At 27.2% G+C, this 25,962-nt stretch overlaps 2 protein-coding genes across 10 annotated transcripts in view; both read left to right on the forward strand.

Annotated features, from left to right (window-relative positions):
- The window catches only part of Sardh (Sarcosine dehydrogenase), a 76,773-nt gene extending 61,706 nt beyond the window's left edge, over positions 1-15,067 (forward strand). For both annotated transcript variants that reach the window (XM_075371898.1, XM_075371899.1), the window contains 4 exons: positions 2,127-2,383; positions 5,890-6,052; positions 8,948-9,055; positions 12,827-15,067. In XM_075371898.1, the coding sequence (XP_075228013.1) occupies positions 2,127-2,383; positions 5,890-6,052; positions 8,948-9,055; positions 12,827-13,025 (727 nt within the window). In that variant the 3' untranslated portion in view covers positions 13,026-15,067. The remainder of the gene's footprint in view (positions 1-2,126; positions 2,384-5,889; positions 6,053-8,947; positions 9,056-12,826) is intronic.
- Positions 15,068-19,306: 4,239 nt separating this feature from the next.
- Positions 19,307-25,962, forward strand: part of LOC142328426 (uncharacterized) — a 225,623-nt gene continuing 218,967 nt past the window's right edge. For 5 of the 8 annotated variants that reach the window (XR_012757269.1, XM_075372155.1, XM_075372162.1 and 2 more), the window contains exon 1: positions 19,307-19,482. The gene's annotated coding sequence lies outside the window, so the exon portion shown is untranslated. The remainder of the gene's footprint in view (positions 19,483-25,962) is intronic. The other 3 variants (XM_075372154.1, XM_075372159.1, XM_075372158.1) reach the window with 1 other exon arrangement.

Consider the following 25,962-nt stretch of genomic DNA (forward strand, 5'->3'; position numbering starts at 1 on the left):
CATGACATTTGACACGCCTCAGTTGTCAGTGATATATCTTGTAAAAGATTGATTTCAGCTATAACATTAAATTCATTTATCTGTGATAAGTTTTCATGTCATGTAGCACCAAGTTTGCTCTACGAACAATCATCCTGTAAGTTGTTAGTTCATGTGAGTTGTATGAAAAGTATCACTGGTGATATATCAATCTATGTGCATATGTTTTTTGAAAATATGAAATGTGATTTTATTACCTTTATAAATTCAAAAATGGTAATATTTGTTTACCTTTACTTTCATAGTAAACCTTTTTTGTTAATTTGATTTCTATTTTTAATAAAGTTTTCAATGTGATTGTCATGTCAAACCAAGAAAACTTTCTATTTATCTAATCACAGGAATTACTGAAATTCTCTTTGAACTTTCATTTCTAGATTATCCAATTTCAATAATAGCTACATACCTGTGATAAATAAGTAGATAGAACAATAACATTTAACTCCCTGCCTGGACTCCTATCTAATCTTTTCATGGGTCAGTAAAAATGATCAATCAGATAGTTGAAAAGTTACTTTATCAGTAGTTATACAGAAATTTCATTTTTGAATAATAAATAGATAATCAATAATTAATAATTTACTTTTAGCATTTTAAATTTATTAATAACATTTTTATAAAATTTTTCTTTCGTAAAAGCATTAAATGTTTATCTCTCCTGTAATTTTTTTCATATGTGAGGATATCTGGTTAGTTTTTTTTAAGGTTCATACTATTTCTATCTTCTTTGAGATAAAAGTCTTTATGTTATGCAGCCATATACAAGGAACATGCATTAGGACATGATGGGCAAATTAGACTGGAGGTTAGTTGTTTATAAGTTTACCTTAATCTTTCGACTAGAATTGTTTAAAACAGCTTTTATCAACCTGGGGGTCACAGTAAAAAAAAAGGGGGGGGGAGTGTCGCAACATTAGACTACAACTTTACACATAAATAATAATGAAATCATTTTATGAGAAAAAAAATCATTTATTGTAAACATTTTACTTCCATTTAGAAGTACACATGTAAAGAAAATAAATTAATAAGATAGTTGGGTTTGTTTTTTATTTAAAGGTACAATAATAATTGTACATCTAATTCAGTGTAATTACAGATACAATATACATTCAAGAAGATAATAATAATAATGATGATGATGAAACGACGACGGGACACTGACACTGATACTGACAGTATCAGATTTGAGAGTATCACTGACAGTGACGTGTCACTGTCAGTGATACTCTCAAATCAGGGATAGTGATAATACATCCAACAATGAAAACAATCATACAAAAAAAGAATCTGAAAATTATAAATAATAAAAAATTATAAATATTGTAAAAAAAAATTGTACATCTAATCTAGTGTAATTACAGATACAATATACATTCAAGAAGATTTTTTTTTTTTTTTAATTTAAAAATACACCAACTTAAATACTTATTTATTGAATTATTAATAATAATTACGTAATAATGAATTATAGCTTAATAAAATATATAAACGGTAATAAATTAAACTTGCACAAATAAAAGTACAATGATTATTATTGGGCTATAAGATGGGTGTAAATGCTTTCAGGTTCAGTATTAATGCAGTTTTGATCTCCAACAAAAGGTTTTATTTTCATTATATGTACTGTACATAGGTGTATCATTGGCATTATATAGGAGTTGTAAAATGGCCAGTAAAACAAAATAAAACTTATCAAATCCTATGCTATTCGATCTTAATGAAGCCCTCTCCCAGACAACCGAACAGAAACTGCTTCATTTCCAGATTCCAGATTGATTATCATCAAGTTCTGCCATCATGGGCTAACTATATCTAAGTAAGCCATTTAGTGTTACTCAGGGTGCATCACGAAAAGGTGGCTTACACTACACCTCATTTTTTGTAAGTAGATTGCTAAATATACTTCTGTTCAAGAGATGAGAACTTCTGTTCAAAATTTAAAAAAATGTTTCCTACAAAAGTGGTATAAAACACTGATTTTCTCCTGAGATATGCAGATGTAACAACTAAATCACTAGCCTTAGTGTTAGTATCTGTTGTTTTTAATGTCTTTTAAATTTTTTTATATTTTTTTTTTATTGCAGTCGTGATTTGCTTAAAAATTTAGTTGACTGTGATCTATCAAATGAATTATTTCCACTATCTACTACAAGGATGGTAAAATTGGCTGGTCATAGTGTAAGAGCAATTAGAACAACATTTGTTGGTGAATTAGGGTGGGAATTGCATATTCCTGAAGTATCATGTATTCCTGTTTATAAAGCTATATGGGCTGAAGGAGCTAAACTAGGTTTAAGGCTTGCTGGGTTCCGTGCATTGTATTCTCTCATTGCTGAAAAAGGTAAGAGTATTTATTATTTACAATATTTAGTTGTTTACATTCAAGTGTTGTCATTTGCCAAAAAGTTTATACACTGGTCTACTCTCCATATATTTTCTTTCTCGCTTTTTTTATGAGTGGCTTATAATTCACAAATGAAAAGGGATAGTCAAATGAAATAAAAATGGCATAAAAGTAAATATTATTTACTACAAAAACGTACATTTATTTTTCAACATAGTCAACATTTACAGTTACCTATCTCTCCCAATGGTGAAAATGTTTTCTCATTCCACCAGTGAAGAATGTTTGATGCATGACCTCATTGCGTCCTTCAGTTCAACATATGTGGTGAAATGAATACCCATAATATCCCTTTTTCATTGTGAAAAGAAGACAAGATTGCTTGGGACCTTGCAATTTTTTTTTCTTTGATTAGCTTTGTGTCAAATTTGATGAGCATGAAGGGCTTGGAATAGGTTCACATTTCAACTTCACAAGAGCCTTGGTGGTTGCACCCAATGTCTATGGCCAAGAATTATCATGTTGCAGAATTATTGATTTCATAGGTTGTTCAACACGATATATATGTTTCCTAAGGTATTTTAATGTCTCTATATCTCACACGAATTTAGAGTGGCCTTGGCAACTATTTACTCAAATGTTTGGAATCCCAGAACACTATCAAGAGAATTTTTTAAAAAGGGTTATGTTTTGAATTTTTTTATTGTGACCAACCAAGTATAAATATTCCTTGCTCGTGACATTTTTCTTCTGGGTCAAAATGATGCACTCAATTTTTATCTCCCTTTGCAGTATTGAAAAGGAAGGCAATTCAAAATTGAAAGATAAGAATACTGAAAGTTATTTTTCAGTGCCCTCTTTTCTATCGGCCAGTAAAAACTTAACGATACCAAAAAATTTGAGTCTTGTTCCTATCCAGATATAAGTTTTCTGTGAGTCTACAATTTTTTTCTGGAAACAACATTTACTACTTCTTTGACAGAAGATCATGATGAGTGAAACTGGATGCTCTTGCTAGTAACTGATAATAGCCTCCTGAGATTGCAGGCCAGCCAGATAAGAAATAATTATGAAATTTAGTTAGTATTCTTTACTAAATACTTATCAAGACAAATATTTACTCTTATTAAGTGTGGGGATTTTATTTTTTCTTTACAGTTTGGCTCTGAAAAAAAATTGTTGTACATTTCTTAATTTTGACTGAAAATATCCGCAAAAATATTTTTTGTTCACATAAAGCAAACTTAGTTTGTTTATTTTTATTTATTCTGATTAATTGGTTGATAAATTGATTAGAGAAATTTTAGCGAAAACCCCTATATAAAGACTACATTAAGTGAATATACGATGTATAATGATAGTGTCACTATAAGTGTGTGAATTAATTTTCATTAATTAATTTTACATTAGACCAATCATTGACAAAATTATTATTACTACTTCGTTATGTAGAATTTTGAAAACATTTTATTTTACTTCCTTTTAAATTATGTATATGTTATAATAAATATGAAATACAATTTTTTTTTTACTTTTAGTGAAATGAATACTAATTTTAAAGATATATATTCAATGTTGTATGTTTTCATAAAAAAAACCTCAAGAATTAATTTATAAAATTTACATCCAGTTTTAATGAATTGCATATTTGTCTACTTGTGAATTGCATAGCTGTATACTTGATATAGCCCCAAACAATTCTTATTACATTATATCTATCCATTCATTGTCTTAATGACTAAATTGTGAAATATGTATATGATCACTAGCATATTCAGAGATAAAAAATGCATATTACAGGTTAGCCCAAAAGAGAAACAAACATATTTTTTTTTTTAGTTTTAAGTAAACTTTATTAAACTTAAGAAGATATATTAGTGAAAAACTGACAGAATGACATAAATGTATGTTAGCAATGATTTTCCACAAATACAGTGGAACACTTAATATCCAGATTGACCTTTGTAAGACCAAATCTGGATAACAGAAAAATTAGAAAAGGTGCATCATATATACTGGAAATAACATTATAATGTGTAATGTGTATCACACTTAATAAAAATACAAAAAATAAACATATTTCAGTAAAATTAAATTCATACTCAGAACATATGTACAATGAAATAAAAAACAGCAACAGTAATACAGTACAAAAAATCCAACGAGTAGAAATTGTTAATAAAAAAATCAGAATTTACAAACATTCTCTGAAACAAATTAAACCCTACCACCCTATTGTTTTATAAAAATGTAATTTAAAAGGCTTTAAGATGAAATTTACAAAAAAATGTATTGGAAAAATTGAGTTGCTACTTAAAAATTTCAATACATTTAATAGAATAAAACTTAGTGACAATTAGTAATTAAAATATACATTTAAAAACATTATTTTTTCTAATGATTTACCTGATACGTTATTTTCAATTTCTCTTTGATTGTTGTCATTTTCATTTTCTTGCAGACATAATGTTAACAAACCATAACAATATCGACACATATGTTAACAGTACTATTGTTAAATTAATTAGCACTCAAAACTATTAAGATCAGTGAATTTATAGAAGTTTAATGATGTATGGTTAAAATATCCTGTTGAGCAAACTGTGTGATTTCATCATGACATCATGAAAATTATACAGCATACAGCATACCTGCACAGTTATGAAACTTATATCAAGCAAAGAATACAGTAATGATGTGATTAGTTTTTATCTACTATATATGCACAACAGAATAAAAACAAACATTATTATATCGTAGTTAATGCTTGATCAATTAATGTGTTTCCATCAACCTTTACAGGAGTTAATTTTTATAACTAGTTTAACACAAACCTAAATTTACATATGTTATGTGCTAGTGAAAAAACGTTTAGTTAAAAACACAGTAAAACAAGATTGATAAAAATACATTTACCTTTAGGCAATGCTTAATTTGAATAGTATTTTAGATTTTGTAAATAGTGTGTTAAATTTTATTAATTGCTTAGTTTGGATGTAAGCAGTCTGAATAATTGAACATCTGGAAAATCTGTGTCCCACTGTAGTTGATTTCTCTGCAAACTGCACTAGCCTGAGCATTTAAGAAATACTCATTGTAAATATACCGGGAATTTTTTTTTTAATTTTCAAATTACCCATGCTTTTCCTTTAAGTAGATATAGGTGCTACAAGTTGCAGATGAAGGTCTTCCTCATTTGATTCATACAGGAAACTGGCTGCTAAGGCATTTTCTAATGAAACTCTAGTAAAGCTTATACTCGTATATTTACATTAATCGCTTAAAAAATACGTAGGTGGGCAAGCAGAAGTATATGAGAGAATACTATTATATTAAATCACAATCAGTATAGCAAGTTATGTGATTGAGGGATGTTATGACAGGGTAGATAATCATAGCATTCAGATATAATCTCAGTTTTTACTAATTAGTATCTTTTTTGAGTTTTTCATTTCAAAAAATATGTTATGTATAATTACTACTGAATTTTCTGGCATTTTTAGGATATAGGTTATGGAATAAGGATTTAAGGATGTCAGATAACCCATTAGAAGCCAATTTAAAACATACTCTTCGTCGAGATGGTGAATATCTTGGTCAAGCTGCTGTTAACAAAGTAAAACAAGAAGGAATTAAGAAACAGTATGCTTATTTTAAATTAAAAGAGTAAGTCATTTTTATGTAAATTATTTCATTAGAGTTTAGTTATTTTAACACATTGGGATCTACATGATAAAAATCCATTTGATAATCCTGGTTTAGTATGTTTTAGAATTTTTAACTTTTTCCAGTAATTAAATTAGTAAATTGCTAGAGAACTGATTTAACAGGCGATCATTTTTTAGTCTTTAATTTTATCAGCTCTATTTATAAATTAACCCCCAGTGTAATCAAATTAAAGTGAAAAAATACTACATAAAATAAGTTTCATATATACTTCTATTATTGTTGGGCATTATCATTTCCCAAATTCAGGCTCTTGTCATATCATGACAACAGCTTGTACGTATATTCCCTCTTCAAAGAAAAGCAAGGCCAAAGTACCCATCCATTTTGTTCTTTGGCTTGATATTTTTAAGTGTTGAATAGCCAATCAGTTCTTTAGTTTTGTGAACATATGAAAATCAGACAGTCCCAAATCAGGACTATATGAAGAATGGTAAAAAATCTGCCTATTAAACTTGTTTAGTACACCTTAAAACTGGTCTGAGGCCATTCATTGTCATGTAAAAACAATCTCCTTCATTGCCATTAATTCTGCATCGCTCTCCTAAGCTTTGCCAACATTTCACAATAAAAGGTCTGCTATTATTGTAGTATTTAGCATAAATTCTGCCATCAAAAACTCCTTTACAGTCCCAAAACACAGGACCCATTATTTTTTTGTTAAAATTTTTCATTCTTGTTCAGGGAGTGCATGTACTACCGCTGTTTGCTCTGTTCTTTTGTTTCAATATTGATAAACTGATTCATGCCTGCAGTAACAGTACTCTCAAGAAATTCACTTCCTTTATTCTGGTATTGCTGATGAAGTCAATGCTGCCCCCATTCTTTTCATTTTGTGGGCATCTCTAAGTTGTTTAGTACCCATCATACACAGTATTTACAAAAGTGCAATCTGTCTCTAACAACTCTGTAAAGAATCGACCTTGAAATTTCAGGAAAATTTTCACTAAGTTCATTAATTGTAATGTGGCATTTATCATGAACAGCATATTTAGTTTTTTTAACAAGTTCATCTCTCGCAATGGAATGTTGCCCTCTTCTTCTCTTGTCATGCATAATAGTTTGCCTTTCTCGAATTTCTTGCACCACTCTCTCACAGAACCATCATTCAATACACTTTTGCTATAAACTACACATAGCTGACGATGCATCTTGTCTACAGATCCATTCCTTCTGCTTGAAGAAAAAATGAAAGGTACTACCTACATACCTCATAAAATCTACATATTTCACCATGTACTAATCAAGTAGTGTTGAACAAAATGGCAACTGACTGTATGTATGACATTATTTAAGCTTAGCTATTGACTATTGTGTACATGCTATGTTGCCATGAAAACCAGTTTGTTTTTAACACCCAACGTATGGTTAATTTGTCGATAGCTCTATTATCTTACCTCTTTCAAGTAATAATACTATTTTTCAATGAACAGGATAAGTTTTACTGTTTACATTTTACTGAAGCAGTTCTACTGTTATACTGTATTAACAAATGAACCTGCTGCTTTTATTCTTATTATTTAAAATATTTTCCAAATATTGGTAAATAGTTGTGTCAGTAGAACATTTTTCAAAAAATCATACTGAAAACTGGTCAATATATTATGTTTTTCAAGAAAATTTAAAAGTAATCATATATGATTGTATGGAACTGGAGGCTTGCTACATTAATGTTACCAATGCAGGGAACATTAATGAATTACCAGTGCAGGGAACATCAAAATTGGCTCAATAGTGAATGTCATATTCTATCATTCATTTAATAGCCATTGTAATATTACATTTATATTATAATTAATGAAATTATTCATAATTTAAATTACGGGTTACGTTAATTTAACTGTAAATTATGTGGCTTAACCTTGGGAAAATCAGTGTAAATATAGCAGTGGTTTGATTTTGATAATCATTTCTGGTTTTTATGCAAGCAAAAAAAATCTGTGTTAATCTTTATCAATCTGTTCACTGTTCATACAATCTGATTCATTATCAACATTTATAAAAATATTTTGATACAACTTTTTGTTACACATATACTTGATGCATGATGATTTTTCTACTTTTTTTGAAGTATTTTCAGTGTAGAGCAGCCAGGCTACCAAATTTATCATAAAAAACCAATTAAGGTCTTTATAATACCTTAATCGGTTCCTACCATGAGTCTTTTATTAATTATAATACATTAACAATTCCATCCCTATTTACATATGAAATCATTTTATTTTCTGTCAAAAATAATCTAATTACTGATTCAATTAACTACGGATACAATACTCAACATAGAGATTTTGCTTTTTCTCAAGCACATAGGTTGGATCTTTTCAAGAAGAAACCTTAATATTTGCAAAATAAATTTTTATGAATAATTCCACAATAGAGAAGAAATCTTCTCTAATTCATAATTTTAATAAATTCAAGCAGTCATTAAGACTGTGGTTGGTTCAAAAATGCTTTTTTAATGTAAGGTTATCTTTTGATCAGCAGGTCTGAAAATTGTATAACAAAATAATAATATTATTCATGTAATCTTCAAAATCAACAAATATAAAAAATAAAATAAAAGCCCTTAGACTGAAAACTGTAATTTATACATTCATATTTTACCATGACTAAATTTATTTAAATTAAAAGTTACATTTACTCACTTTTATGTGAATATGATTTTTATATGGCACCAGAGGGAACATATCTTCACGTTTATGAATTTTTTTTTAATGGTGACTTCTTGTATGCTACATCAATTTTTTACTACTTGTTGTACATGTTTGTGACCAATTATCGATAGAGTCTAATTACTATATTGCACTTCATCATAGTAATTGCTTTCTGTTTAAGAAATGTACCATTATGGGGCCTTGAATGTATTTGGAGAGATGGACAACCAGTTGGATATTTAAGGCGTGGAGAGTTTGCTTATGCATTAGGAACAAGTGTTGGTCAAGGGTAAGTTTTATTTAACTTTTTTATAAAATATGAGAATTGTTCCAAATTTCATTTGCTTTAATTCTTATACTCTGCCAGATCGCTCGCATTGTTACCAATCTCATTACTTTTCTCACACTCCTCGTATATGATTCTCTCTGCTTTAATTTGATTACTTTAAGTATTTTACAAAATTCATCCAGAGAAACTTTTAGATTTATAAAAAGTTTTAAAAAAATATATAAAAGAAAAACTTGAAGTGTTTTTTTTGTGCATCTTCAGTGAATAAAAAAATAATCTTATTTTTACCTATTTGCAGCCTTACTGGTAAATATTTCTAGTGAAATACAGCAAACATTTCAGTAATATAATTTGCTATATCTTCTTCATTTGTCACATTTCATTCAACAAGCAATGTTCTGCATGCATAATTACTTACAAACAATAAAGCACACAAGACATTAATTGAGATAACGTGCACAAATTGAAACCATTGAAGTGAAAGCCTTATTACTTTAATCTGTATGGAATGTAAAGATAACATCATGAAAATAAAACTCAATTTTGCAGTTGTTAGAGACATATTATAATTATTAATTATCAACAAAAATCATAAACACAAAATTAATATGCACAAGCTAAAAAAAAAAAAATAAAAATAAAAAATAAATTGGTAAACTTACCAATTTATATAAAAAGATTTTTCAAATCCATTGGTTCATCCTGAATTTTATAAACACTAACTCAGATACTGCATTTTCTTGATCATTACTTAAAATTGATAATTATCATGATCAACTGAATTAACATTGTGTACTTTTAAGAAAAATACTTGCCAAAAAATAAGCATAACTTATTTTATGGATAATCTATAAAAAGATATGGATCTAAATAACATATATATATATAAATTTTTTTTACCCCTGACGGAACGGAAATGGTATATGCATTTGGGGTAAATGGTTGTGTGTAAGTTTTGTTACAATTTTCCTCAAAAACTACTGAACCAATTTTGTTGCGGTATTTTGCATTGCATAGGTATCACTTCAGAGTATGTTCTTAGATTAGTTTTATGGTTATAAGTCGCCAGGAGGTGCTGCAGTCTATATGTTTTTTTCAAAATGGCTTTGTGGGTTTTTAAACATTTTTAATTTTATCACTTTTTTCAAATGGAATTAAGAAAATATTTATCTTTTTGTATTCGTTTATAATATTCTCTATAAAAATATCCTTATATCTAATTTGCTTAGTTTAAATTTGATTTTATTTCTTTGCCTATTTGTTTTTTTACTATATGCATTTGTGTGTTTTGTGTATAACATAAATAATATGCATTTATTTTATTTGACTAAGGATGATTTGATTGTCTGTAGACAGTAGTATTTTGATGTGTAAGTTTTTTTCTAAAAACTATTTCATTGTTTTCTGTACTGATTACTTTTATATCAAAGAAATATATCAATCTTACATTATTATTGGTTTCTACAGCAAATTTTAATTTTTCATTGTAAGAATTAAATCTATTTAAAACGATTAACTTTTTACAATGGATTTATTATTATTGAAATGTAACGTATATTTTAAGGATAGAACATAAAAATTATTATTTGGACAGGCTATCAATCTTACATTATTATTGGTTTCTACAGCAAATTTAATTTTTCATTGTAAGAATTAAATCTATTTAAAACGATTAACTTTTTACAATGGATTTATTATTATTGAAATGTTACGTATATTTTAAGAATAGTACATAAAAATTATTATTTGGACAGGCTACTGTTCTCAAAGTACAAGGAATAAATCGATTGATAAAAGGTTGACCCAGTGGTTCTATAGATAGGTCAATTTTAAAATAAATGTATACTTGGATGTTCTGGTGCATCTATAATGATTACTGAAAGTAATTGTATAAGATTAAATGTATTACAAAACTACCAAGCTTAGGCTAAGGGTATTGTGTTCATTTGAGACTAACAATTCAAATCTTTAAGTCTGTGTTGAAAAGCATATCTTGTACAGCAGCAGTAATCTCTTCATTTTTTTTACATACTAGTTCTCATAAGTTTATCAATATTGCCACTCAATTTAAATCTTCTGAAGCAGTATAATCCTCCCAAAGTATCATAAAAACTAGCAAATTGATTTTCAAGCATTAAAAATCCAATGGCAGGATAAAACTTTTGTACTAAGCAGCTATGGAACTGGATTGGTATTCATGCAAAATAGCAGAAGGTTCATTCATTAATTTTTTAGTCATCTTCTCCACTACATATAACAAAAAAATGCAGTCGCGGGACTGGCTGACAGAAGTTAAAACTTCAAATGATGAATACCGATTAGTGGTTTATAATTATATTACTATTTCTAATGTGTGCTAATCTTATTAAAACATATATTTACATGTTAATAATAATGTGTATTATAGTTAACAATGATACATTTTATTCTATTTCTGAAATGTTTACATTATTTGTATTATCATCATGTTCTAAAAATAAAACAATTGGCTTGTATGAATTAAATACTCTTGACTGAAATTTATCCAAATATCTTGTAAATACTGCATCTATTGTTGTGCCATATCTTGTAGCACTTCTATTTTTATTGTGTGACATTGTTATATAATTATATATATATATAATGCATACATACATAATACATAATATTATGCAGTACATGATGCAGATGTACAAACACCATTTGATCCAGAAAGTAGAAGGGCACATGGTTATTATGAGGAAGAATGTAACAATAATGAAATCCATATGGAAAGTATGATTTAATTTTTACTGAAAACAAAAATAAATTTCAAATATTTGCTCTTGAAAAAATTAACAAGAAATTTTATTTTTTGAAATTAAATTGAAGGTTATTACAGTGACCTAAAATCAATATAATTATATATATATATAAAACATACATACATAATACATAATATGATGCAGTATATGCTTTTTGAATGTGTCACGTGCACACTTTATAATAAAAAATATAAACATGAAATATATTTTTGATGTACTCACTTTTTTATCCAGTATTCTTCACAAATATTATATGTTACACTTACACTGAATTTAAACAATTTTTTTAATTATTATTATTATGAGTATGTATTGAAATGTTTCATATAAACAAACACTTTGACATATAATAAACAAACATTTCAATGCATATATGTATACAACCACAACAGAGAACCAACATGGTACAAAACACAATTCACAGCAACAATATAATTACACAGTAATATTATTACACAATATTAATATAATATTTAATATTAATTACACAATATTATATTCACAGCAACATAATTCGTAGTCTATCTTTACTGTATACTAATCTATACGTATATGCATGCATGGGCATATATATTGAAAGAGAGCGATAGAGAGGGAGAATTACTGTGAATCACCGGCAGTTTTTTCTCCCACCTCCCATCCCTTGCTACTATATATTATATTATATACTCATATAAGCATATATATATTCTCACTCTGTACCTTTTTCTCTTTCATATATATACGCTTAGTGTCTTGCATTACGTTACAGATTTTGATTACGAGTCAGCAAATTTTTTCCCATGTTCCATATAATTTTCATATGTACAAAAAATTCTGACACAACGCGCCTAAAGAAGTTTTCACTTCAAAAACTTACAAAAAAAAATAGTTAACGATCTATGTCATTGTGATGTATTATTAAATTCTGATTGTTTTACAATATTTTGTAATAGATCTAATATAAAGAATATTTTAAAATATACATTTATTTTTTATTTATATACAGGTATGTGCGTAATCCAGATGGATCACCAGTGACAAAAGATTTTGTTAAAAATGGGAAATATCAAATTGAAGTAATGGGTGAATTATATGATGCAGATGTACATTTACAAACACCATTTGATCCAGAAAGTAGGAGGGTACATGGCTATTATGAGGAAGAATGTAACAATAATGAAATCCATATGGAAAGCAGGATTTAATTTTTACTGGAAACAAAAATAAATTTTAAATATTTTCTCTTGAAAAAATTAACAAGAAGTTTTATTTTTTTAAATTTAAATTGAAGGTTATTACAGTGACCTAAAATCAATTTATTATTATTAATTGTATCATGTAATAACTTTTATTTAAGATGCATGGGAAAATATTTGTTGTATTTCACTTTATACTAACTGAATTTTTTTAAGTTATTTTTTAAAAGTTAAATTGCATTTTTTTCTCTTTCACTGGATAAATTATAATCATAAGACAGCAATCTCAAATGATGCTATGGGGATGTTGATAAGATAAGCTACTGTGACAGAATAAGCTGAGTGTATTTTCTTGGATAGAAGCTGTGTTCAAAAAATTTCATTGATAGATTGATTTTATGTAATGTAATTTATATTAATTTAATTTTTATTGAAGTATATCCTACAGGCATAAAATTTTTGTATGACATGCCAATTAGATTGAGTATCAACAGTGATAACTTAAAATTTTGGTTTAAAATTCTTTCATATATTTCTTATACATGAAATTAAAAATTTATATATATATATATATATATATATAAGTATAAATTTGTGTTTATATGTAATATAAATTTGTTATACAGGGGTGATTCTGAACTGCTCAGCAATCTGTTAAAAAGTGATTCTATAGCTAAAAATAAGAAAAAAAGTTTGAAGAAAGATAGGTCAAAAATGCTTTGTTAGCAAGTTACAGCTTGCGAAAGATTTCACCTGAATTTCTGATCCACCAGTAATATGCGGCCACATTGAAATTCACAGGGTATAAATTATGATGTAAAATTCGTGGTCCTACATGTTTTGTGACATGAAAAATTGGAAAAAATAGGTCTCAGAACTGTATATCTTGCAATTGTTGAGAAAATTGAAGTCAAAAAACACAATTGTTTGGGTTTGATGTACAATAACTTTGTTAAAAAGGCTAACTTTATTAAGGGTTTAATATCTTTTTACATAATTTATAAAAAATTTAATTCTTGAGTTAATTCATGATGTGAATAGACCCAATAAAAAACAATCGATATTTCAAGAAATGTTAAATTTTATTGAATGAAAAATCACTAACTCAGAATTAAATTTTTTATAAATAAAGTAAAAAATATTGAACACTTTAACATTTAACAAAGTTATTTATGCCCTATGAGATTCAATCTGACTGTTTATTACTGGTGGATCAGAAATCTGGGCAAAATCTTTCACTAGCTCTGACTCGCTAACAAAGCGTTCTTGGACCTATGTTTATTCAAACATTTTTAGCTGTAGAATTATTTCCTGAGAGAGTGCCATGTAGTTCAGAACAGAATCATTCTATATATATATATATGTGTGTACATATATATATATATATATATATAAAATATTCTTTCAACCTCCGCAAAGTACAAAATAAGAGAACACTCTTAACTTTACTTTTTCATGTTCAAAACATTTTCAGCCCTAAACCCATCTTCGGTGATTTTTTTTTAATAATCTTTATTTTTTTTACATTTACACATTAAATTATAGCTTTTTACTTTTATTTTGTAAAAATTGTTTATTAATAAAAAAAATTTTTTAAATTTAGACAAATATTTGTTCAGTCAAGGTAATTAAAAGTATTGCATTATTGTACTTGCAAGTAATTGCAATACTTAGTGCAAGAGTTATCCAACCCAAATCTAAATAGGAAGGATCTGAATCCCTATTGGTTTTTTAAACCTAATGAACTTCATTTCTGTGATAGATTCATTTGTTGTTCCCCATGTATTATTTGCTGTATCTCTATATTTAGTATATGCTCTAGTATTATGCCAAGTGCATTTGCATAATCACGTATAATAATCATTTGCATTTATCAATTAACTAAATTTTTGTTGAAAGAGTAGAAGAATTTTATTGGTAATAGATTCAATTGTAATTAAAGTTTTAACAAAGAAATATTGTATAAATTTAACATTCTGTTGATGCCAATATGTGAGTGTATGTGTTTTAAACATATTTTTATATTATAATAAAAAATATTCAAAGACTGATTGTAACTATTAATTAATTATGGTCATTCTTCATTAATTAAAAATGATCGTTAAATTTCTCAGTTTTACATAAAATATATTGTAAAACAACTGCCTGGTAGTTTAAAAATAAAAAGATTTAATTCTATTGTTTTTTTTAATTCCTGCTCATTGACAGCCAAAAGCCAGTCTTGGAGAACCGGTTATCTGATTTCTTTCTCTTCAATCCTTTACACTGCCTTTCATTTTAATTAATCTTCAAATTAATATTTATTGTCACATTGCATAAAATATGTAGCAAAGTTGTATGTATAAGATGGTATCAGAATCTTACCAGAATGTGCAGATTCTGCACTTATAGTAACCACTCTTTAAAAATGCATTACCTGATGGACTGGTAATGGTTTATTACTCCTAACCGTGTTCAATTTGTCAGCAAAGTGGTCATATTGTGATGTCAGTACAATGATTAGATAACCTTGTGTTAGTACCAGTCTGTTATGGATAATAAATTTAAACAACTTACTTCTATCAAATTTTACATGGATATTGGAAAATTAACTACTAATGAGATTTATCATTAAAAAATCCATAGGCTACATGACATTGTTGTTAAGTTACTTTGCACTGCCTGCCACATAATATTAACAGAAAATTTGAATATGCATCATATTGCTGTGAAGTTTATCACTCAATCAAAAACAGCAGCATGTTGATGCTTAGCTTCACCAATTCTTCTCCAGAACAATCTGGAGAATTTTAATTCTTGAATTCAATCTAAAGAAAAATTAGTAGTCATGGTTGAAATCCACACAGTAAGCAAGACTGAAAACCAAAAAGATTATGTCAGCTCTGAAGTGTAACAATGCACACTAGTTATTTTTTGATATTCAATGTTTCGTTCACTAAGATCTGCCAGGATGTCTTATTGATTTATATCAGATTTGCCACAACAGCACTTTTGATGTTTTTATCATGTTTTGAGGTACTTAGAGAAAATATGCAGAAAAAATACCCAAAATTATGGAAGAATGTAAGATGGTTGTTATAATTACACACCATCCTTAACAGGTTGACTGCCACAGTAATATACCAAACACTGCTACATTTATGAAGTTAAAAAAGCACTTTCATTGCTGCAAAGTAAATATTAAAATAATAAAGTGGTATTACTTGTAATTAATTTCAAGACATTGCAAAAAATTGCTTTGCGTACTGACTTTTAATAAAAAATCATACTTATGTGCTAAATATACCACCACCAGAAACTATGATTTTTTTTTTAATCTTTAAACCAATATATAGTAAGATAAAGAAAAATAAAATTCCCATAACACTACTCTAAGACAAACTGATGTCTTGCAGCAGTGATATACTGTGAAATTGAGACATCAAATGATGATGTGTCATAGTAATAATGGATATAATCGAGACATCATTTGATGTCTTATGGCAGTCAACCTTGTAAAATGATGCATTGAAAGAAAATAATGTAATTATCTCACACCTTCTGTACTCTCCTGACCTAGCCCTTTATGACTATTTTAATTACAAAATGGAATTAAATTATAGCAGATCTCTCACAGAGACATTCAAGCACAATTGCAGACAGTTTAGATTATCTTCAGAAAAAGGACTTATCTGTCGATTTTGAGGCTGTAGAAAACATGTTAGGATTGCTGTATACATTCTCTAGAAGCTTATTTTGAAGATTGTAACCATTCCCAGACAAGATTGTAACTTTTCATGTGAAAAATAACTCATGCAAAATGAGTATATTTTGTTTTTTTTTCATTCTGGATTCTTTCTTTTTACAAGATAAACTTTTCTCATAAATCTCCTTTCTGGGTTTGTAAGTAATTGAACAAAATTACATCTTTTCTTTATAAAACTGTACAAGAATTTTGGTTGATGTTCCCATATGGTCACTTTTCCACGGGTGAATATATTCCCATTGTAAGTCATGTAAACAATTTTTTTTTTTGATTGGCCACACAACTAGTTTCATTTTGTTACATTTAAACTATTCATTGATATTTATGGACTTTATATTGTAAAATAAAACTCTATCTAAAATGTTTAAGTTACTTATGATTTCAGAAGTATATAAACCTGAGAGTAAGAATTTGTAATTGCATTAATAATTTTAATTAGTTTCAGAAGGAACCAGTGACATCATTAAAACTATTTTTTAAAGTAATTTAAAGTCCTTCGTTGCACCTATAGAAACTATGAAAAGAATGGGCATGTACCTAATAAGCCAATAGAAATATCCATAATTGACAACCAGTTTAATTTTAATAGTTACAATTTTTGTTAAATACCTCATACTGAAATAGATAAATTTAGATTTTGTACTTAAAAATCCTTTTGTTTATTTTAATTAAGGTTTTTATCATATAAATATATTTATATCAAACATTGGGTTTATATTCCTTGCCTGTCCCTAAAGTGTGGATGTGTCCATCTGAATTTTAATCTGTTCACCTTGTTCCTTAATGAAGGACTCAAAGACTAGGTAATTCAGATAAAAAAAATTACATATACAATAATAAATAATATTCTAAATATTTGTAAACTGTGTGTACATTTCAGTTAAAAAGTAGGTTAAATCAAACTACAAGCTTTAACAGAAATTGCAAAGTATTCACATTAAAAAATTTCAGAAATTGTGTTGAAGTGATTATTAAGGGTTTTTGAAAATTATTTCTTATTTTCTTCCTCCAAATGCAGTTGTTAGAAAAACTGAATATCCTCTCTAATTTAAAAAATGTACTACAAATATTCTTGAACCATTGGGGGGATGTATTAGTGGTGTTGTATATTGCAAACGCATTTTGTGTTAACACATTATACAATAAAAAATCCAAATTATGTAATTAACAATTCCACTAGAAAAAAATGTTCATTTACATTTATAAAATAAAATGAGAATGTTTTAAAATTAACATCAATTATTGCTTATCAATAGTATGAAATAAATGTTTTAGATGGTTAGAAATATATGAATTTAAATGGGATTTATCATTTTATTCAAATAGTAAATAAAATTTGTAAAAATTGTTATTTATAAACATCTCTTGATAAGAAAATTTTTTTTAGACAAGAAAAGACTTTGCAACCTATATTTTATTTCTAAAAAAAATGATATTTTTCATCACATTTTAAGTATATAATTATTGAGATTTTGGAAACATCTGTGAATGGTAAGTATATTTTTCTTTCACAAAAAGTAATATTATAATAAATCAATTGAAATATATTCCACTGTGCAAAATATTTAAATTGCTCCTTTAAAATTATGCTTTCTTACTTTGCATTATTGTGGAATCTTATTTTATTTGTAAAATGATATCTTATTTTCTTAAAAATAAATATTTTCATACCCATGTAACTGTTTATTTAATTTTTGATTTTACATTTACTTAAAATAAATAATAAATAAAAAATTTTTTTTGGAAGATCAACATAATGTAGGGCAACCCAACAGTATGGGTAAATGATAGTACTATAACAATATTTAACAATTTTATTTTTCAATATGCATTAATTCGCTTGCAAATAAATCGACAATTTTTGTGGTAGTTTCGTTTTTTCTTTGTTGTAGCTTGTAAAGGTAATTCTTATTTGTGTCCAATGCTTACAGCAAAAATAATAATCAGCAATAGATCAATATCGCAATGTACAATCAAGATTTAAAATAACTGTTCAGACTTTGGGAATTAGCAACGTTAGCATAATACTTAAGTCAAAACTACTAAATCAAAGATACTCGCAGAATACAAAGAGTGGGCCTCGGCAATGAAACTTTTCGTAGCGGAATTCACAACTATTAACGTATCACTCAACAACTTAAAAAGTAAACATTACAACTTGATAACATCTGCTGCAGCCTGAAATTAGTCGTAAAGTGGCTGAAACAGTGTTAATGAATTTCATGAGGGATTTATTTTTGACATATGTGGAAAATAAGGTTTAGAAAAACTTGAAACTATCATCAGTGTAGATGTTTGAAATTCAATAAATGTTTTTCTTCTAAGTTAGGAATATTTATGCGAAAGCATAGTTTTAAAAATAGATATGATATATCAGTAAACCTTTTGGTATTTAGATTATTTTAAAAACAAGTAATAAACTTTAAAGTATTACAAATATTAATTTACATAAAAATGTTTTGAAAGAAAAAGTTTCTCATCTTTGTTTTAATATTCTGTGAGTAGCGATGAAATCCATGAGCGATTTCTTATGTGACGTCATATTATTGATCTGGTAAGAAGAAATGAACGAAACCCGTTGTAAAGTCGCCATCTTGTGATAGATAGGTGAACACTCTAAGAACAGGAATTTTATTTTAATATCCGAAGTCATCCGTCCCACACTTGTGTCTAGAAGGATTATTTCTTTCTTATTTTGTTTACCCAATCGAACGGACCAAGGTAAAATATTAAAATTTTTATTCTAAGTTAATTTTTATTATTAATTACCTTTATGTTAAACAGTTGGGTAGAAGATTTGTATTGACGATTTTCGTTATACTTACATTTGTCGTAATAGAAATTAAGTTCGCGTATTTAATTTGTAAACAAAACCTTTATTGTATAAATTGTGTGTGGCGTCTTATTTGTTTATTTTTGTAATATAGTTGTAAGTATATTCCTTTGTTACTTTTAAATTCTATGGTTTGTGCTCCGTGAAATTTTGTGCTTCCCTAGGCCTGTTAAAAATTGCGTATACATTGAATGAATGTTTGTATCGCCTTTCACTTGTTCAATAGTCGTAATGTGGAGTATTTTGGTAGATTCTTGCTAGCAATGGTTTATTCCTGTTTATTTTGTAGTTATCTTTGTTTAAAGGTTATTTTGCTAACTAATCTAATTTTTTCGTTGTATTCTATGCAATCGGTTTCTTAAAAAAATATTATAAACAAAAGTTATGGTTTTGCTGCTGATAGTTATTTTACTTAGTGTTGAATATTTTTAATTAGGCTTAGGAAAAATTTAACATTTGCTAGTATATGATTATAATTTAAGATGCTTAGCCTTACTAACTTTTAAGTGATGTATGCCTTACCTAAATCGCCGTATAAATAAAATTATGTTAATTTTATACATTTGATGGTGTAAATATTAAAACTGATAGATACAGGTTAGCCTTTCTTTATTGAGTATTTGTTGTTGCATCATAATAGGGTTTTCAGATTGTATTAGTCAGCTACACAGAAGTCATTAGACACCTAATGGAACTGATATCTAGCCTAGCCTAATAATAATGATTGATATATTTTACAGTGAACTTGTGTATTTTTTGATTAGTTTATAGTTGATATTAATCTTAAGGTTATGTAATATGTACTTAGATAAACATTCCAAACTTATAAACAAACAACAATAAATTGAAATTTTTTTTATTCACATTGTAGTAATTTTTATTTTTGTCCTAATGATTATACTATCTATGATTGAATCAGAAACCAGTATGTTTTATATTTAATTTGACATATTTAATAGTTAAATTATTTTATTCACATAATTTAAAATTGGTCATAAATTTCAGTTATTCGGATAAATGGATAAAGAGATGTTAGTATTTTTTAAATGAAGTTAGCATATTTAAAAAAAAAATAAACATTTGTATTTGTAAATTACTTGTTTAGTACTTGATTTTTTTAGTGAAAACACTTTTCAGGCTGTTTACATTAGTAACAGCAATGTAACTAGAGCTATTAGAAAAAAGGAGTTTTGGATTGAAATTTTATATTGTTTCTGAATGTATATTGTATTGTAGGAATTTATATTTTATTGTTCAATTCTTATCACTTATTCATAATGAACCTTGATAGAGTTGAATATTAAATATTTTTGACTGTTGAAGTAAGTACTTGTTATTATCTAAGTGGCAAATTAAATGATTTTAAGGTAACATGATTAAACATATTATTTTACGTTACTACTAGTAAGGAAGTAATTTAAGAATGAGAGATGATGTAATTTTTGATATCCTGTTTGATATATTTTCCTGTTTATCAACAGAAATTCTTGAAGAATTTGGTTTAAACTTAAAAAAAAAAATATTTTTATTTAAGTGGTTTCAACTACTGAATAGCCTATTATTTAATTTCAATAATTTAGAGCATCCAGTTAAATGAAACATTGTTTTAGTGATTATTTTACCCTAAGCTCTTGAATTTCTAGGATGCTACATCCTGAAATATTTATGAGCTTTGGAATCATCAGTTTAAAAAGAGATGTTAACCACTAGTATTTTTATTTTTGTTAATAGGCTTTTTCAGATTTTTATTCATATGGCTTTTAAATTACCCTGTTCAAGACTACTGTTTTTCCTTATTAATAGTTTTCATTGTAAGGTAAAAATTTATTATACACCCCAATTTTCATTTGTTTTTGTTTGAAGGCCTTGAAGTTAAAAGTAAGAATACTGCAGTATTGGTGAAATTTTTAGGGCAGAATCCCTTCAGCATTATTATTATTATTGCAGTACTACATTATAGAAATTGTACCTACTTTTTCATAGTTATTATTTAATTAATTTTTATTTAATTTGATTATTTTTTTGTTAACTCTAAAATAGTAATGATTCTTCAGATTTAATAAAGAAACATCATATCACTGTCAGGATATTATAATTGCTATATTTTACTAAAGTGTATTTGTAAGGAATTTTATTCAAATTGTTTTTACATTCTAAAGTGAATTTGAATTTTTCTTCTGATGATTTAACATCACATTTTTGTTTTACATGAATTTATTAGCTTGTGTTTGAAATTTTATGACCTTTGTAGGCTAGTGTCCCATCTATTTGGAAAGCTTTCATAGATACATTCTGTAACTTCAGTATATCAAAGAGGTGTCCATCATGTTGCTGTAAATTTATTGATGGCCAGTGTCAACATATTGTTTGATAGCTTGGAAATAACAGCATGTTATAACATCTCTATCTGTGATTGTTTCTTTATTGAATTTTGTGTTATTTTGCACTGTGGGAACCATTGTCCTTGGTCAGCATTTTATAATGACCTTTCAGGTTTATTAGGCCATTCAGTTAGAACCATACTTAGATTAGACCTTATAACCCTGAGATAGAGAAATAAAGATGTGCTTCATAACGAATAATTACTTTCTCAAATTCCACCTTTCTGCTAAACTGATCTATATTAGGTGCATGTAATAATCTCGATCAGTAACACCTTAAGTTCTTGCTTTAGAATCTTGTATAAATTTTTTCTAAATATTTCCATCCTAATGCAAACACTTACTGATGAAAACATTTTCTTTACTAAAGTCACAATTTCTTTACTAACATCTCTCCAACAGATTGTTAAAAAGTTTAGCGAATTCTAGTCTTTTCTGATCATGGATCATTTCTGGTGCTTGTATTTTCAAAGTGTAAGTTAAGCTTGCACAGATTTTGACTGAATTCTATATGGTGGCAGCAATAACCTTACTATATTTTTTAAACAATAATGAATCATTAAAATTCATTTTGTGTTTAATAAATGCAATTATTCTCATTAGAGATAAGAATAGTTGGAACAGTAATTAAATTGTGCAATTCAACTTATTACTACTAAAACCTGTTTTTCAAAATCAGAATTTGCCATTTGTTACAGGATTTAAATTTGCTTATTTTATGTATTTCTGATCAGATAAATACTACATTAAATTGTTTTTGATTAAAATGTGTTATTGATTTTATAGAAAAGAGCAAAGAAAGGAAATTATTACCTACATTTCCTTCATATCCAGTATTAATGACTATTTGAATTGTCTGCATATATATATATATATATATATATATATATATTTTAGGTAAAAAATAGTTTTTATTTGGTAATTGTTGAAAAATAATCTCAAAAAGGAAGAGGAAATTTCTTGGCTTACTGGTTTTTATACCTCTAGCTTAGCAAAAATCACTGTTTAATTAGTTTAATATATGCCAATCCGTTTTTTCTTTTTATTACTCAAGACAGGTGTCATAATGGGAAAGCCCTCCTGAGAATCTGTATAGCATTCATATATATATATATATATATATATATTGCACAACAGTAATGGAAAAGTAACTGTACTAATAACAAACTTTTTTCCTACTCTAGAGATTTAAGGGAATTAATCTTTTTTGTTATTATTTATAAAAATGACGCACATTCAAAAGTCAATCTTTGGGTTAATCAGGAATAAACAATTATTGACAAGTGTTAATAAATATATGTTAATATTTATAAAAGTTGCTCATGACATAAACATTAATATTTAAATTACTATATTTTTATGCACTAATCTAATAAAAATGACTCGCGTGTAGCATCAAAAAAGCATCAATTCGACACATTTCACCTGAGTTACTTCTCTCCTAAATTACTTAAAAATTTTGTAATTCAGTATTGTGCAAGATTTTTACATTATTTTCAGACTAAATAGTTGGTTATTGCATGAGATTATTGACCAGCCTAAAATTAGTCAATTAACTGGATGCAGTTAGCAAGCAAAGTGAGTGTTAGGCTATGTTGTTTTTATCGCATGAAATTCAGAAACTCATTTAATGTAAATTTTATAATTTTCATTGTAATCTATGAATAACTGAAATCAGTTTACAAATTTAAATGAAGAACGGATAATAAACGTTTGATATGGATTACAAGAAAAATAAATTAAACAGAAGTATTGATACAAATTCAAAACATTACCTTTGCTGCTATGTAATTTTTCATTTTAAAATCTTAACATTTCAAAAATTGTAATAAAGAAACACTCTTTTGTGTATTTACAATCAGCACAGTGAAAACGTGTGCCAAGATTATTGATTTTTTGAATGTGCCTTATTTTTTAACATAACTATTGCATTAAAGTACATGGCATATTCTCAATTAAGTATATAATACTAGTAATATTACAGCAATCATTAGAATTACAATTTTACTCAAATACTTTATTTATGATGAAAGATTATACATACCTGTGTGTATACATATATATCCAATAAACATACAGCTTATGTTATTAAGGCTAGAAAATATGTACATTATTTAGAGAGGTCTTGAAACATTTTATTGGCACCTGTAATTAGTGACAAACTTTGATTTAAATGACACCTTACTGTACATTATTTTTTATAGATATATGAAAGTGTGGTGAGCAGCTATGCATAGTGCAAAATATAGTACTCAAAAGTAGCAATAAAGCACTCAAATAGCTAACTTTTTCTGTTCAGTATAGGCTATCAGTTAATGCAGTGTCAATGTATGTTATAAATTGATGCAGTGCATTCACAACATTAATGTCATTTACAGTGTTTATATCACAAGTTATATTTCCTTTTAAAAGACTGTATTTTACAAAGAAATTATATTTTGAATGAATGTAACTGTTTTGATTTGTACGAATAAACAAATGTTAACATTGACATTCAGTAATTATATCATTTTACTGATAAAGATCAGAATAAATGTATTCCTAAACAAGAATGTAAGCAGTAAGAACATAACACATGAACAAGATGTAATTGCAGTTTGGTTAGTTGTATTAAATTTGTACTTTTGTAGCACATTAGAAATTAGATACACAAGATAATGGTCAGCATTTTTTCCTATTTGTTCTGTACTGTCTGTAGTATGAATTAAAAAATTGTATTAAAGTGGTAATTCCATTAAATATTATTATATGTCCATATTGTTGTTATTTCCATGGCCCCTTGTATGTTATCTAGATAAGTAAACTCTCAAATGTTGTGTACTGCATGTAAAATACAGTTTTTATGTTTCCAATGGGTGGCAAGAACAGATAATCAAGATTAAATGGAAGAAGGCAGTAAAATTAATAACTTAAATCTTAAAATTAATTATTAAAAAATAAAAAAAAAATTTCCAACTGTATAATGGTTGTTAAAAATTGTGGTAGTAATTTTATTACCTTTTTCTGCATATAATTAAAATAGAAAGGTGCTGTAATTTATCTAATTGTAAGTTTAAATTCATGTTAGTATAGATCAGTTTTGGGGAAAATTCAATACTTTTAGCAGAAAAAATTGTTACATAAGTAATGTACCAAGAGAATAACTATAGTAAAAATAGTAAAAGAAAATTTTGTTAATACTTGTTTGTGGTTAAATATATGTGTTTACATGTCATGTCATCTGGACTACAAAGGTCTGAAACATTTTAAATAATTTTTTTATGAGTACTCTCCCTGTTTCTTGTCTTGTTTAATAAAACTGTTCCATCTCAAGTTGAACCTATTTATCGTGTCACCCATATTTGAATAATATTTAACTTCAGACTTCTGAGTGTTGAGAGTTTTCATGTAACTTTAGATGCTGGTATCCACATCAAAAAGCTTCTCGCAATTCAGAATGGGTTGTTTTCTTGAAATGGGTATAATGAATAATTCCTCACTATTCTTTAGCCAAGATCTTTATTGTCTGCTTTTAACTTACAAGTTAACAATGTAACTAACAAGTTCACAATATATGCTGTCTTCTGTTAATTTTGGTTTCGTCGTAGCAGTAGCTCTTGTATATCTGCAGTACTCTGTTCTTACAGATCAGTTTTAATTTGCTCTATTGAACATTGCTTTCTAAGCATTGGCTAAGTTTGTTATTTTAACATTAGCTTTGTCATATATGACCATTTAAATAAACTAACTTACTTCTCATTTGCAACAAATCTCTTTTCTTAATTTCTTTGATCAGTTTGATAAAACAGCCTATTTGTACTTTGGTTTTGACATGCACATGTGTGTGTGTCACACTCACTCGCTATTATTTTTGTTTGTGGTTGTCACTAATACTTTTTTAAATTATTTTTTTTATATTGAGTGACTAGTGTACTGAGTTCCCCAGATGTTTGTGTGAAGGAAGACATGGTTTAAGGCATTTGTTGCAGGCGTATCATTGGTTTTAAC

Source organism: Lycorma delicatula, chromosome 7, assembly GCF_047948215.1.
Source record: "Lycorma delicatula isolate Av1 chromosome 7, ASM4794821v1, whole genome shotgun sequence".
Classification (NCBI taxonomy): domain Eukaryota; kingdom Metazoa; phylum Arthropoda; class Insecta; order Hemiptera; family Fulgoridae; genus Lycorma; species Lycorma delicatula.